Below are 15296 nucleotides of genomic sequence, written 5' to 3'. Positions count from 1 at the left end.
TTCAATAATATTTGATTATATTTACAAAACAAACAAACAAAATAGACCCATTAACTCACTTGTCTACATTCATTCATTCATTCATTCATCTTCTACCGCTTATCCGAACTACCTCGGGTCACGGGGAGCCTGTGCCTATCTCAGGCGTCATCGGGCATCAAGGCAGGATACACCCTGGACAGAGTGCCAACCCATCGCAGCACTTGTCTACAATACTTTTTAAATAATAATAATAATAATAATAATAATAATAATAATAATAATAATAATAACAATAATAATAATAATAATATAAGTAATATAATAAATAAGACGGTCTCAGAGATGTGTGTGCCCAGGACAGTGCAATAAGAGCATCCTTGAGTTATTGTATTTAGTGTAATCATTCGGAATATCCTTTAATACAGAAAACTATTGTTATCAAACATTTTATGTTGCTCTGATGTTCTATGTTGCTCTTATCTACTCTGATGTTCAAATGTCTATTTTGTATTTTACTGACTAATGTAGAAATATTTTCTTCTGCCTTTCTTTAAGTTTGAACTATATGAGCATTAAAAAGAGAGAAAGAACACGAATGCAATAAACTTCACGAGGATGTTCAATAATACAGTAATATTCAGTAGTTATGAGGAATACCGTGGCAAAGTAATATACTACAGTATGATCTGCCAAAAGTTATCCATACATGGAGATATGGACACTTTTTCTCAAAATGTCTTAAGATTTTTTTTAAATACTTCTTAGGGATATTATCATTTATGGATTGTGGACATTCGTGGCAATGATCGAATTCATAATGAGTAAGAGAAACGACTCTGTGTGTGTTTATAACGAAATGATGTTGTATAACAAGCAAAGTTACGTTTTGCTTAAAAAAATTATGTATAAAATTTATTTGTGTATTATGTTTTTGTATATGTCATAATTTCCCTTATGTATAGAGACTTTTGGGACACTGTAGGGTAATCTTCGGTCACCGCCGCCCTGTCCCCTGTATCCCCGCCCACATTAAGCGCCACACCTCACCAACCAATCACAGCGCAGCGTGACTGCTCCATCACTCCACAGTTTCCCAGGCAACAGGGCTGCTCGATTGAAGGCGCTGCATCATCAGCATCCGCTGCTCCGCGCTGCTCGAGGCCGCAGTGTCTCAGCATACACACCTCCCCCATATCACAGCCTCACTCACGCCCTGAGCACGAGATGGAGTAAAGAGCAAGGATCAGGTGAGTGTCACACTTCTCTCTTTTCTCACTCACGATGTTATTGCGCTTGGGGTTGAGGCCGAACCTTGTGTTCCTACTGCCAAGGTTATATTGCGCGGGTAGCGGTGACTGGCAAGGCAGCGAGCGGCGTCCTGCTTTGTCAAAGAGGCCTGCAGAGAGGGAAAAGCTGCCGCATACACACACACACGCACACACACACACACACACACACCGGGAGAGATTTCACAGGGAAGTGCGTGTTTGTAAGTGTCTGGTTTCAGTTGTTTTCATGCCATAGTTGGCCTTGAGTAAAGGGATGCAGGCAACACAGCAGGATGTGAACCTGTGCACAGTTTTTCTTTTGGAGAAAGCAGGGTGTTTACATACAGTAGCTCTATGTTTATGTTTGTGTGTATAGGAAACAGGCGTACTTCTTCTGATGCTGTTGGTGGCAGAGTAGAGAAGAAAGGGTTAATAGTGAGTATGCTTCTTGGGGCATTACTGTTTAGCACTGTTACACTGTTTTAGTCCTGTCCGATGCCTGTTACTGAGCCTCAGGTGTAAGGAAAATGTTGCGTGTATTGTATTGTAAGGCGTGGATTAAAGCACCTCTGTGAACGGTCTTGTATGGCTTAAATGTGTGTGCTGTATTTTAAATGTGACTAGCCTGAGCGCTGGGCTGTTGATTGTGTCAATTTGTGTGTATAAGTAGAATTCCCTCTTGTCCGGCCCCTCCCTGTTCTGTAAGACACTTGTTTTATTATGGTGATGAATCTCTGTGCTTCAGGAGAAAAAGGAGGGGTGAGATCAGGAGGGATATGGAGCTCTGTTTCATTAAAGTTGTCCCCTGCTGGTACCAGATCTTAAACCTTTTCTACAGCTGCCCGTCTCCTGTCTTTGTTATATCCTCAGAGCAAGTGTGCTTTGAGCCGGGTATGATGGGAGACAGGTGATCTCGGACATAGGCCACCTTTATGTATAGTACCTGAGAGGATACAATAACCTTGGATCTTCGTTTTGAAGAATCAGAAGTTATTTTTTCTAGCTGTGTGTTTGAAATTGAAATTTTTTATTTAGATTTTGAACCTCAAAATTCATGCTCAGGTAAAAGATTTTAATGTTAGATGATGTAATGAATAATGTTATCATATTTCAAGTGAAAAGTGCAGCAATGTTCAGAACTATCACTCAGACATACAGAGAACAGCTAGCCTTTAGCAGAAAGCACAGCAGGGTGGGGCAGTGGACAGACAGCCACTTTTATCATCGAGCTCACAGCATTATTAAACCTGTTTGTGGGGTTTATATGCAATAATGAAGTATATGTAAGAACGAGCTAATGACCTATTATTGTATCTCCTGTATGTTGTATTAGCAGTTTTTTCTCCTGTCCTCTTCCTGTCCTTCTCCTGTATTCTTGTGTTGTGCTCAGGTGATTTTGCTGTTCAATCGAGTCACTGCATCTCTCTTTATGGAGTTCAGGGCAGCATTGAACATGCTGATTAAAATTTCTCTTTAGCCATTGTGATAATTAGGTTCAAAGGTCAACATATTAATCTCAGAATCAGGAATTGAACATAGAGTCACAATGCATATAATACATCTTTAAAAAATCTTTAACCACAGCAGAGGATTCATTCGTAAACATTAGATAGCTTGTATGCTATTTTGTCACATAGCAGATAGACACAAGCCACAGGGAAAGTTTATAAATGTGTGGTGATGCTAGTGACAGGGTTATGTTGTGTGGATGAAGTGTGAGGAAATGCAAGAGGTTTGAATGCTTAAGTGTAATGACCAGTGATATACCCTGCTGGTAACTGTACACCTGACACAAGGCCCAGTGTGTTTGCTGACTCACTGCATAATCCCATCTTCTTTATTACAAAGACTTTCAGTTCTAATGACTTGCTAACATCTAGTATATATGACATTTTCTTGTTAATATCTGTTTTGAAATAGTGTCCTGAAACCACGCTCTTCATAAAATACAGTATGCTGTCGATTAGGTAGTTATTAATGGAGCAGACTGGCTGTCATCTGATCTTTCCTTCATCTTTACAAAACCACTACGAGCACAAAACCCTCCGACTCAAAATATACTTGTAATGGCACTAATATATGACAACATTTAAACTGTAAATGTGTCTGTAGTGCTAGTTTTGAATTACCATTACAAACACTATTAAGAAATCTTAAGAAATCTTAGGACCAGACATTTTAGTGAAGAGGTTGGTATGAAGGTTTATCAAACTTTACAACAATAAAGTCAGAAGTCACTTCAGTTATTTACATTTTCTCTATCTGTGTTGGTAATGATAAATAAAACACTTTTTTTAAATGCATGTTTTATACATATACACCATCAGCTCTGCCATTTGTTAGCGGTTAGCTAAGTTACTGAGTCGGGTTACTATGTATGAAGCGAAATTTACAGGTGAAAGGTGAAACTGGGTCCATGGCTTACCTGATAAAATTTTGATGAACATTTTAAAGATTTAAAATTCACATTAATATCATGATCACTGATTAATGTTATGCGAATTGAAAATGTATTTTTTGTAATGTGTACTCTATTATATATATTTCTACATATGTCTTTTTTCTCCTCCTCCTCCTCTTCTTCTTCTTCTTCTTCTTCTTCTTTGTCTTCTTCTTCTTCATTTTAAGGTATTGTTGTTGAGCTATTCTTATAGATCTAAAGTGACTAACAACCAATTGTGAACTTTCGCAGTATGAAGGATGCATTGAAGTTTTACACAAGCTAGCAATAGCAGCTAATTTAGTATCTACTGTTTCCTATTTCTATAAAGGTGCATTATGCTCTAACATCTGTAGTTAGATTTCCATTATGTTTGAGTTCCAACTAAAAGAATATTTGGTTCTTTTCTCAGTACAGGACATTTGTCAGTTCTTAGTAATCTTAATTGTTTATTTAAAGAATTGTGTAGGACGTTTTAGAGATTTAGATTTGATATATTTAGGTACTCCATGTATACTGTACAAGCTGTAGTTTATTCTGAGAAATAATGGACTGTTCATTCTTATGTCAAAAATGTAGCATGTAGGGTTATTTCTAATAATTATTGAGAATCAACTGATACTGTTGAGCCTAAAGCTCTCTCAGATTTGATCATGTTAGGTAGTTCAACGTCACTGAGCATGTTCTACTGGGAATATTCTTGTTGGAAAGATAACTATCTATTAGCCCTTAAGACTTCATAAATTCATAAAAATATATACCGAAATGCATATTTATGAGTCTTTCATGTGTGAATAATAAATATTAAGTGAACTAGTGTCCTCGAGATAAGATTCCAAGACCGACCTGTTTAAAAGGAGAATTTGATTCATTAAAATTTGTTAATAAGATCACAAGCTGCTTGACTTCATGCTGAATAACTTGGTGATATAAAAGACTTTTACAAGGTGTGAAGGGCAGTGATTTCAGATAAATAGAGTAGCAGAAGGTCACTTAATATCGAGAGGAAATTATGTAATATGCCATGAGTCTATAAATTGTACTGTGTAATATGCAGTAATATTAAGAAAGACAGATTATGTATTTTTTTCAAAAATGACATTCAGTTCCATGGTATTTTAAAAAGGATTTATATAGGAGACAGATATGATTTAGGGAAATCCAGATGCAGACAAAAGTTCTAGTACTATCAGAAATCTGTGATTAAAATCTCACCAAGACTTCTGTGACACTCGTCTAAAAGCTACACATAAGATGATGGTACAGTTTGATGTGAAACTCACAGGGCAGTTACATTGGCACACTTTCTGAAATGTAAACAATGGTCAGAAAAAATGCCCTTATTTCCTTAAGTAGTTCTTGGTTAATTTTATTAGTATTTAAAAAGGTACTACTACTCTTACTACTATGACAACATGTTATTCTTTATCAGTTGTGTTTCTATTTGCTCTGTATCTGTGTAGCATTTAGGAAGGCCCATTTTTGTAACATGTCTGCTTCCCAAAACAATAAATAATTCAGAGCACGTGTCCTGACATCGCAGAGAGAAGAATCTTGACTTTGTTTCACTGCAGACAATCGTCTTAGGTCCTCCATGCTTTCTGGCTGAAAGTAGACACACACACACTTGGACGCACAACCCACTGTTCTGGTAATGGGTGTTGTGCATCACCATATCTCCGATGATGCCAGCTGTGGTGAATCACTTCCTGGCCAGAAATAGGTTTTAAACACTGTTATGAGGATGGTGGTGCTACAAGATTATTCGGAATCAGCTCCTTCTCCTAGCACACTAACACTCTTAGCATCAAACTAAGCAACTGTATTGATTCAGGCTCCTGTGGGTTATCTGAGTTATCAAACCCAGGATGCAATATGATAGGCCAGCCTAGAGAGAATAAACCTTTGTGTGCCCTGATATAGAGCAGTTTCACAGCAGGAAAATAGCCTGCGTTGCAGGTTGCTAATTTAAGATACTTCTTGGTGCATCTTTATTCATATAGATACATGCTTTATATTTATGATGCCATTGTCCGTTGTTTTAGGTTCCTTGATATACCCTAATAATCTTTAAATCATTTTTATGCATCACAACAGTAACTGAGTGTAAATATAACTATTGTTTATGATTCATTTTTCTAATGGATGCACCATTAACACAGATTTTGAAGTGCAGCTGATGTTAGGTGCTTGTTATTACTTCTTAGTTGGTTATTACTGTAATGTTTTTGTGTATAGAAATATATGGTGCTCAGTACTTCTGTCCAGCAGAGGCCAATTTTGCACAGCTTTAATTAAGGTGGATTGTTGCTAGGTATTTTGCAGGTTCAGCTCTGAGGTAATTACATGAAGTCATGCTCTTGAGTCTCATGTAAATATCATTTGTGATTTGATCCTAAATTTCATAGCTATGAACTTGAAACAGGAAAAAGTTCTATGTACACAAACTAAAAATTATGTGTACAAACATACGTTTGTGCTTGTGCACCGTCCTTTAGTTTCAGGATGATATAAGTGAACAACTGGCTGATTGATTTAAATAATGAATGAACATTATACTGATGAAAGAGTGCATTCATCAACATACATCAGATCTTTTTTTCATGATGAGGCAGTTTTTGTGGACAGTTCTAACACTTCAGAAGTCTTTTTATGATGTGTGTCATGAAGAGCGCATTCACACCATGATCTATAAGGACAATAATTGTTAAGGCATTACAGTATGCACCCCATACGTATAAAGTAAACTGAGACTCAAATTGATCATATCTAACCACAAATGTAGAAATTAACCTCAGCTAGGATTTGGCTTTGAATAATACCAATGTATAATTTGAATTATACCACTTGGACCTGGTCAAGCATTAATTGATTCAGACTCCCTTGCTGTGCTTTCACATAACATGTACCAGTAATTCTCTATAATCATCTATATATATAATCATCTATATGACTGATTCTGATTCTGAAACACCAAAGCCATTGCAAACACTTAGAGGAAGAGCGTAGGACTGAGGGGAAATGTTGCCTAATTTTATCAGCAACCCCTTTGCTCCTGCATATCCATTTTGGTCAAATGATCTAAACATGGAGGGAACTATACCAGGGTGATCCATGGTATTTAGAAAAAGTGGCACATTTGTCACATTTTATCGCCTAGATTGTGACTCAGCTTGCGATAAACCCTTGGTGTTATTTATCCAGGATTTTTTTTTCACGGAATGATCTCATTTGTCGGCCTTGCCTCATTGTGACACACAGAGGAAGTAAGAGTCATCTGAAGGATCTTGCGGTCGTCACTGTAAAGCTGTAAAGCTCCCCCTCTCCTCTTCAGCTCTAAATGCACTGTTTACTGTAAGACATGTAAGACAGCTTGATAATTTGGTCTTGTTAAAATACATTTAATGCTATTAACATGTGTAAGCACATATATTTTTATATATATAATTATGTGCGCTGATTTTTTTTTACCTTCTGTGATTTACAATAGAGGATTGGCTATTTATTCTTTCTTTTTGTACATCTCTCTCTCTCTCTCTCTCTCTCTCTCTCTGTTATACACTCATGTGGGTAAGATGAGTGCACTCTGTCACTGTCTCAGCAAGACTTTAAGGGATGGAAGACAGGAATGAAAAGCTGATTTCACTCTTTCAGAATGAATAATTTTAAAGTCTTTAGACTTCTCAGATATATAGATTTCTCTAAAGCTGGATGTTTGGCAGCAAAGTTGTCAGGTTGTCTTCCACTGAACTCTACAGTGGTAGTCTTCAGTCCTGCTGCAAATAACTGATTCCCCATTACACATTTGAATACAGTTACTTCCTTACAGAGACACTAGATATGCACATCGTGTTAAGAAGATTCAGCATATGCACTCATGGGTTTTTAAAGTCATTTCTATCAGTGTTCTTGCTGCCTTTTGTATTTTGTTCGAGGCTGAAGTGAATTCAGGCCTGTCATTCACATGTTTAAATAGCAAAAGCAAAGTGGACTACATGCTAGACAGAGTGGAAATGTAAGGAAGTCGTATTGCCAGAAGGATACAAATAATTGGTGCATTTATTTCTGTTCAGAACCAAGTGACGATGCTGCAGTTTAGAATACTTACTAACTTTATTATTACCACACAAATTACAGAACAGTGGAATTATTTTATGTGCTGGGGCAACTATGATGCAGCGCCCTTGGAGCAACAGGAGTTGAGGGCCTTGATCAGGGGCCCAGCAGTCTCAGTTTGGTGGTGCTGGAGCTTGAACCGCAACCTTCCAATTAACAACCCATAGCCTTATAATGCAAAAATAATGACCAATTTATTCACAATTTACGTATGTCTATCAGGGCTTCTATATGTAAGGTTAAGAAAGTAGTTGTGGTACAGATGGTTATAATACAATTTTTTTTAAATATTATTATAAATGAGATAATATTATGGGAACCAGTACTTCTTGCCAACAGAGAAGAGAGAGCATGTCATGGGAGTTTTATAAAGAATTCTAAAGTATCAGTACAAACAGAGTAGATTACTGAATGCAGACAGATGCTGGTAAACTTCAGATCCATTGCTGATGGAGAAAGTTAATATGAATATCAGAGGTATCTTGATCACAGAATTTGACTTGATGATGTTACTTTGTGATTTATGTGTTAGCTAGTATTGAGGAGGATAAGTGAATGGAAAAATTGCACACAATCCTCTTTACTTCAAAATGGTAAATACTCGAAAAAAAAGTCCTTGGGCATGTTACTGTCCAAGTAACAGCCAATTTGTATGCCAGCAGCGCATGAAATTGACTCGTAGTGCATTTTCCTCCCTAATCCCCTTTTTGAACTTAGAAATAAATCAATATGCTTCATACTCATTCACTCTGGATCTCTTTTCTTCTTTCCACCCCTCTTTCCCCCTTTACCTCATTTATTCTCCACACAGTTTATTGCAGAGTCCCCATCGTACGGATCTAGCACATTTTCAACATGAGCATTGCAGTGTCACCGATCGCCAGTGAGGCTGCCTCACCTATGATCACCTCTGTCACTCCCACCTTGGAGTCCAGCCCTAATCATGGTCCATGTGGACCTAATGAAAGTGGAGATAAGGTGCTTCAGAGCCCAGAATACCGCCAGAGGAATCAAAAACCTCCTCCCCTACACACAGGAGCAGACTGGAAGGTGGTGCTTCACCTGCCAGAGATTGAGACCTGGCTGAGAGCTACAGCAGAGAGAGTGAGGGACCTCACGCAGTCTGTGCAGCAGGACAGCCTCAACAGGCACGTGGACGTTCACTTGGTGCAGCTAAAGGTAAGAGACACTCTTTAATGCCTTTAATGATAAAAACGCTACGCACTATCACACAGATGTACAGTACATGCAGCTGGACAAGAAGATGTGCTAAAGTGTGTAAATAAACTATATTCCATTTTTCATTTAGTGCATTTTTTTTTTTTTTTTTTTTTTTTTTTAAAAATAACCAATGTCCTGTAGACAGTATATAGTAACAACTCGGTTAGCTGCTTTAACTTAGTAGCTCCACTCAGTGTGTTTCAGTGATTGTCTACATTTGTTGAAGTATTATATTAATTTCATTTCATATTAACCAAGCTGTAGCGCTGGACCTAAATGCATCATTTATTTGGTCATTGAATCTTTCCAATGGAGGGTGGAGTGCACCATAATTAGGTTATGGAGTTATGGACATTTTTTACATGAGATCCATCCATCTGTATTTTCATTGTACAATTGTTGAAATAACAAACAGTTTAAATACTTCATATATATTGGTTTCTTATGTCAAATGTCATGGAAATACATGGGGAATGTACTTGTAAAATAGCAAACTAGGTTATCTACCACTGATAACAAGACACAGGACATCAGATGAGTAACATTAGATAGGACAAGTTAAAAAGATAAAACACAGTTTCAAGGTAATGATGGCTTTAATGATGGTCTGTGTTTTTTTGGCTTCTTTACTCAAGCTAACTTAGAAGTTAGTTAGCTACAGTAGGTTAGCTACCTTATAATGATGCTTTTTAGCATCATTCTTGCTAGCTAATTTCTAGCATCTGTCTTGCTAGCTAATTGAGTCGTCACATGATAAATGAATGATTTGGACCTAGGTTTAAAGTCATCTTATTTTTATTCCCTTGCTAACTGCAAGAGCTCAGATTTTACCCAATACCCCTTTTAAATGAGCATTTATATAATTGCTCATTTTACCCAATACCCCTTTTAAATGAGCATTTATATAATTGCTGTATGAGGGATTCCTATTAATAGAAAGTGTGCAGGCTGTGTATATTTGCAGTGCAGTGTATTGAAAAAGGAGTGAAGAAGTGGTTCTTGGAACATCAGATAGATGAGACGGTGATGTTTTAAGGCTTTTGCACGACACTGCTCTCTCAGCTTTTTCATTGCTTGTTCATGCTGCAGTGACAGAACACATCTGTTGACATCCATGCATAAAAGAGCACTATCCTCTCATCTCTCAGATTTTAGCTGGCTCTGACACATGTTCCTCTGATCCCTTTTATGTTTAAAGCAAATACACTGAATCCTCTCATGCCACAGCTTTTTAAAGCCTAACTGCTGCCGTCAATAAATAATGTGTAAAGGGTTTAACCAGGGAAGGGATATGCTTGTTTTGAAGCTTGAACAAATGTGAGACTTTACCTATGTGGACAAATAACATCTCTCTAATAGAATGCTTAGATTATTGTTTTGGTTTTGTGTTGTTTTGTTAGAAATGGTTTGAACAGAAAAATCTGTTTGTTTTAGAGAGCTCTTTATAATCATAAAATACACAGCCTGTTTTTTTTTTTTTATCTTGCCATGATTTAAAAAAACAACACATCTACGCTTGAGAAATCTCTCAAGCTTAGATGTAAAATCATGGTTCATATTATTACATAAAACAAGAGTCAGACAAATCCAAAGGGCAAGGTAGTAATCAAAACCAATAAACAGGACTTGATCTATAACAGAACATGAACAGGCAGTGACTGAATCGAGGCCCAAGCAAAACAAATTAAATATCCAGAGCGTTATACAGAAGATTAAAAGGCTTACTGTACTAACATCACTGTGTTACAGCAGCAGGAGTAAAACTGCACATTGTTTGTGAAAGAACCTGAGAGTAAAGTGTGCATGATTGGAAGTTTGGAGAATGTGAAGGAGGGATAGGATGCTTGGTTACTCGTGTGACGGAACTTCACTGAAATACAGTTTGCAGTTTTGGCAGAGAAAGAAAGACACTGATGCCTCTGAGAAAATGTTAAAGATCTATGTAAAATGGTACAAAATACTATTATGTATTAATAACTTTAGACATTTTTATATCATATGTCATGTGGCAGCCTATGACAAAAGGCAACAAAGTCATTCGGAAGTGGATGTTTTAGAAGTTCAAGAATATCTAGCTCTTTATTTCTCATTATTATTACCTAACCAGGTCACGGCTTTACCAGGATATAGTGCTGCTATAGTGAATCTAAGGATTTTACTATCAAACTGAATCTGATATTTCAATGTTTTCTTTGTGAATGAACAAAAATCAAAATTAGGTCCAGATTAGAACAGTGTTGTTCTTAGCTTATTAGTTACTCAGTACAACAAGGTTGTATTTGTTTTTTTTATTTTAGCACAAAAACTTTTTTTCTTTTAGTAATTCATAGTCTGTACAATAGCTTATGTTGGGATGGTAATAATAATAGTGCAGAGTGAATGTTTAACTCGGCCTCTCTCAAGACTCTGCATTGGGAATGATTGCACTCTTTGTTTATTCTCTTAGCAGACAATGAATCATTTTGGGTTACGTAGTGCAAACACTGCTGGAATGGAATGAACTAAAGCTCCTCTGTTATTGTGGCTCAGTTATTTCCATTCTCTGATTTATTTCAGTGTTTCTTCAGTACAAAACAATGAGTGATGTGCCTTTATTTGAGTGGAAAATAAATAAATAAATAAACAAATAAATAAATAAATAAACAAATAAATAAATAAACAGATGACATAGCTTAATAATTCCATCACTCATGTAAATTAATCCTATCTGAGCATATTATACCGTAGGCTTAGTCATACAGCCATAGGCTTAGTAAATGTGATTAGATAATTATATTCATGATAATTGACAATCATTTTAATGGACGAAAGTACAGACAAGACGAGTTGAAGAGTGCAGTGTTTGCTGTACTCTTACAGATAATAAGTGTCCTTTGTTAGCTGACTCATCTTAAAGCAGAGTAAACAATCCTCTATGCAGTACTGTGGCCTTTCAGGAGAGCAAGTCTACTCTGTTGTTGTGCCAGAGTCACTTCCAGATAAGTGAAGACTGCCATCTAGTGGAAGAAAATATTATGATTATGATTAATAAGTTCATGCCTTACTTTGGTTAGTTGATGGCATTTTTAATACAGACAACTAAATTGTTAATTTACGTATATATAATATAGTTGAAAAAAGATTTCACTTAAATAGGAAAAAAAAGCTAATGAAACTCAGATTTTAGCAGAGCAGAATAAAGGCACATGTATGGGCACTTTTATAAACAACGTGAGCGTACGGTGTCAAATATTGTGCCGATAATCTTCATTTAATAAAACTACACCTTGACAAATGTAAATGGATTTAATATAGTCATCTTTATTGAGTGTTTCCTATCTTAAAAGATTTAAATATAAGAATTATTTAAATATTAGATTTTTAAGTCGTTTTAATTTTCTTCAAGCTTCAAGGAAAAATAATCAATGCTAGTTTTTAACATTTATTTTTAAAAACTAAATGATCAGTTATATGAAAAGATCATGAAAGCTTGAAATTAGCCTAAAAATATTAGGATTAATATTCTTTTATAGTACTAGATAAATTTGAGTATATTCAAGATCACTTTACTTTTTAAGACCCTTTTTTGTTTCCTTTTTTTCTAAGAATTTTTCTTTACCTTTCTTCTGTTTAGAATCCTGCTATTTTACGATTTCATATTTACCACAACATATTTACATTACTGTTTATTTTGATGTCATCATAAATTGAAGGGACTCTTTAGTGTTACTTGAAGGCATGCTGGTATGTGTTTTACCACTAGATGGTGTCATCATCACTAGATTTGGCTTAAATGGGAAAAAAAGATAAGAAAGACATCTTATACACGCAAAACGTTTATAGAAAAGGTGATATCAATACGGCTATGTACAGAATGTGTAGTTGTCGCCGTATGTTGTGCTGCCACCATCCACCAGCAGCTGGGTGTAGAATGTGGAGAGTGAGAGAGGAGGGTGTGTGAAGATCTTACTTCACAGCTGCCGTGTCTACATTCCTCTTCTGAGCTCTACCCACTAAACAATGTGCACTCAGTGGGTGTGAGCAAACTTGTGTCTAGTTAAATTAGACATTCACGTACATATGCATACAATGAATCATATTCTGAGGCTTACAGAGTGCAGGCAGGATCATGTCTCAGTTAGAGAAGGATCGCAGCTGCTTGTGGCCATTTATTTCGGGTGATGTAATCTCAGCACTCTGGACAATTTAGATAATCCAGACATGTTATCGCTCTCAACAAGAGAAAGAGAAGCAGAAATTAAGCATTGAACTGAGGTGGAAGTGTTGAGCAGAAAGAGTTTATATGTTATACCATCTTGTATCCTGTTCCTGGGATAGGCTGAAGACCCATTAGTTAACTCTCAAGATGAACAAGTAAATGATATTGGGTTACTGTATAAGAGAGTTTAATGTGTAAACATTACATAGGTGTGAAAGACATTTCCATCGTTCTTTTATCCCTGCAGAAATGGTGGAGTCGCCAAAACAGTCTGAATTAATGTTAATATGTGCATAGGCTGTCAAGCATAGGCATACACTGTATATCTACATATTATAACTATTATTTCTTAGTAATTAGGTTACAGTAAACAAATCTAAGATTATTAAACATATTTCTAGTCATTTTTGTGTGTGTTTTAAGCTCTTGTTCTGTTTATGTTCTTGTTCTGTTTCTGGATAATTTTGTTAATTAACTTCTAGAGCGAAGCAAAGTTATCTAGCAAGTATACTGCTAATAGACTAAGAAAAAAAAAAAAATATATATATATATATTTAATTTCATCGACTTACATTTTTTTCCCCCCTCATTTTATGCAACTGAGCCTTGCTCAGCAGTGGCAGCTTGGTGGAGCTGGGATTCAGTCCAGCACCTTAGCCACTAAGCTCCAACATCCACCTGTTGTTGAAAATAGTCAACAATGTTTAGAGACAGGTTTAATAATCTTTTATTTTCTTTATTGTAATCTTGTACAAAGAAATAGTAGATAATTTGGACTAGAATCAAGATGCCATGTTTGCAATCTAGCAGCTCACAGCTCTGTGTCTCTCAGCAGCAACAAAATCAACAACAACAGAAAGTGAGTGTGTCTAAGGGCGTGTGGAAAGTCATAGGCTCTGGGGAGTGTGAGTGTGACCTCTCCAGTAGCAGATGTCTGGCCCGTTTGCACTCGGTTATTTTCAGTGAACCCGGCACAAGGGCTATGGGGAGGATGGGAGGGAGGTGGAATCCTAAAATAGTAGTGCAGTGGCAAGAGCCCCTCCTTCAGAGAGAGGAAGGGAAAAACGGGTCAGTGTTGGGGGTGTGAAAGACAGAGTAAAGGCGGACATACAGAACAGCCTCTAAAACATGTGAGCAACAGTGGCAGTGTAGCTGCAGATCAACCTTGCACACTTACTGTAAATGCACTACTATTCTTTTATTGACTGAAATTCTTCCTATTTCATCTGATCTCAGGCAGCACAGAGGAGGTAAGCATATGCCATTATAGATGGGATTTTGCTGCCACTGGTGTGAAACAGGATAGTGTTAATGGGGTTAAATCATTTTCTACAATAAAGTGACACTTGGAATTTGATTATCATGCATTATAGTAGTATAATTTTATTCACTTGGTGGAAGTGCATGGTTAAGGTTACAGCCAATTATGTCATACATTATAATGAAATATATTATGCCATACATTATAATGAAGGCTTAAAATCTAATCTGATTTGTTAAATCTATATAAAAATGCTGTAATAGATTCATATCTATTACATATTAGATACATATTTTCATAACACAAGATATATATTTTCTACATTGCTTTTCTGTGAATTTAACAAAGGTTTTTTGCTCATGGTTTAAAAATGCTGCATGCGTGCTTTACTTATAAAAATAGTAAGAATGCACATGGTGTTGAGTCTTAAGTGCATGGTCTTAAACTCCCTGTTGTTGTTTACACTGTTCACATGTTGCATGTTTGCAGCACATACTTGGCAAACTAAACACCAACGCAAGAGCTAAAGCACCATATCTCACAAGATATCTCACGATATCTCATGTGTCATTATTGCATATGTATGAGTTATGTGCTGCTGAAATGCTCAGGAAATATTACTATAATGTTACAAAGGTTAATGGTCATTAACGCTATTATAAGAATCATGTGCAATTGTCTTTATTATAATATTTGTTAGCATTATTTGACCTGAGGTGATGTGAAGTTCTGTGTGCAGGGTGAGATGCTGTTTTGTAGATACAGTTGACTCCTACTGTAGTGTTGTTTTTTTTGAGCTGCTGTGGTATA

General features: G+C 36.4%; 1 protein-coding gene across 1 annotated transcript in view; it reads left to right on the top strand.

Annotated features, from left to right (window-relative positions):
• Window positions 1–1031: 1031 nt before the first annotated feature.
• The window catches only part of akap6 (A kinase (PRKA) anchor protein 6), an 88357-nt gene continuing 74092 nt past the window's right edge, over window positions 1032–15296 (top strand). Inside the window, exons 1-2 of the mRNA XM_060879777.1 lie at window positions 1032–1229; window positions 8618–8985. Coding sequence (XP_060735760.1) covers window positions 8662–8985 — 324 coding nt within the window. The 5' untranslated portion in view covers window positions 1032–1229; window positions 8618–8661. The remainder of the gene's footprint in view (window positions 1230–8617; window positions 8986–15296) is intronic.

This window comes from Tachysurus vachellii, chromosome 10, assembly GCF_030014155.1.
Source record: "Tachysurus vachellii isolate PV-2020 chromosome 10, HZAU_Pvac_v1, whole genome shotgun sequence".
Classification (NCBI taxonomy): Eukaryota; Metazoa; Chordata; class Actinopteri; order Siluriformes; family Bagridae; genus Tachysurus; species Tachysurus vachellii.
The sequence above is the reverse complement of the archived record's forward strand: the minus strand, read 5'-3'. Positions and strand labels throughout refer to the sequence as shown.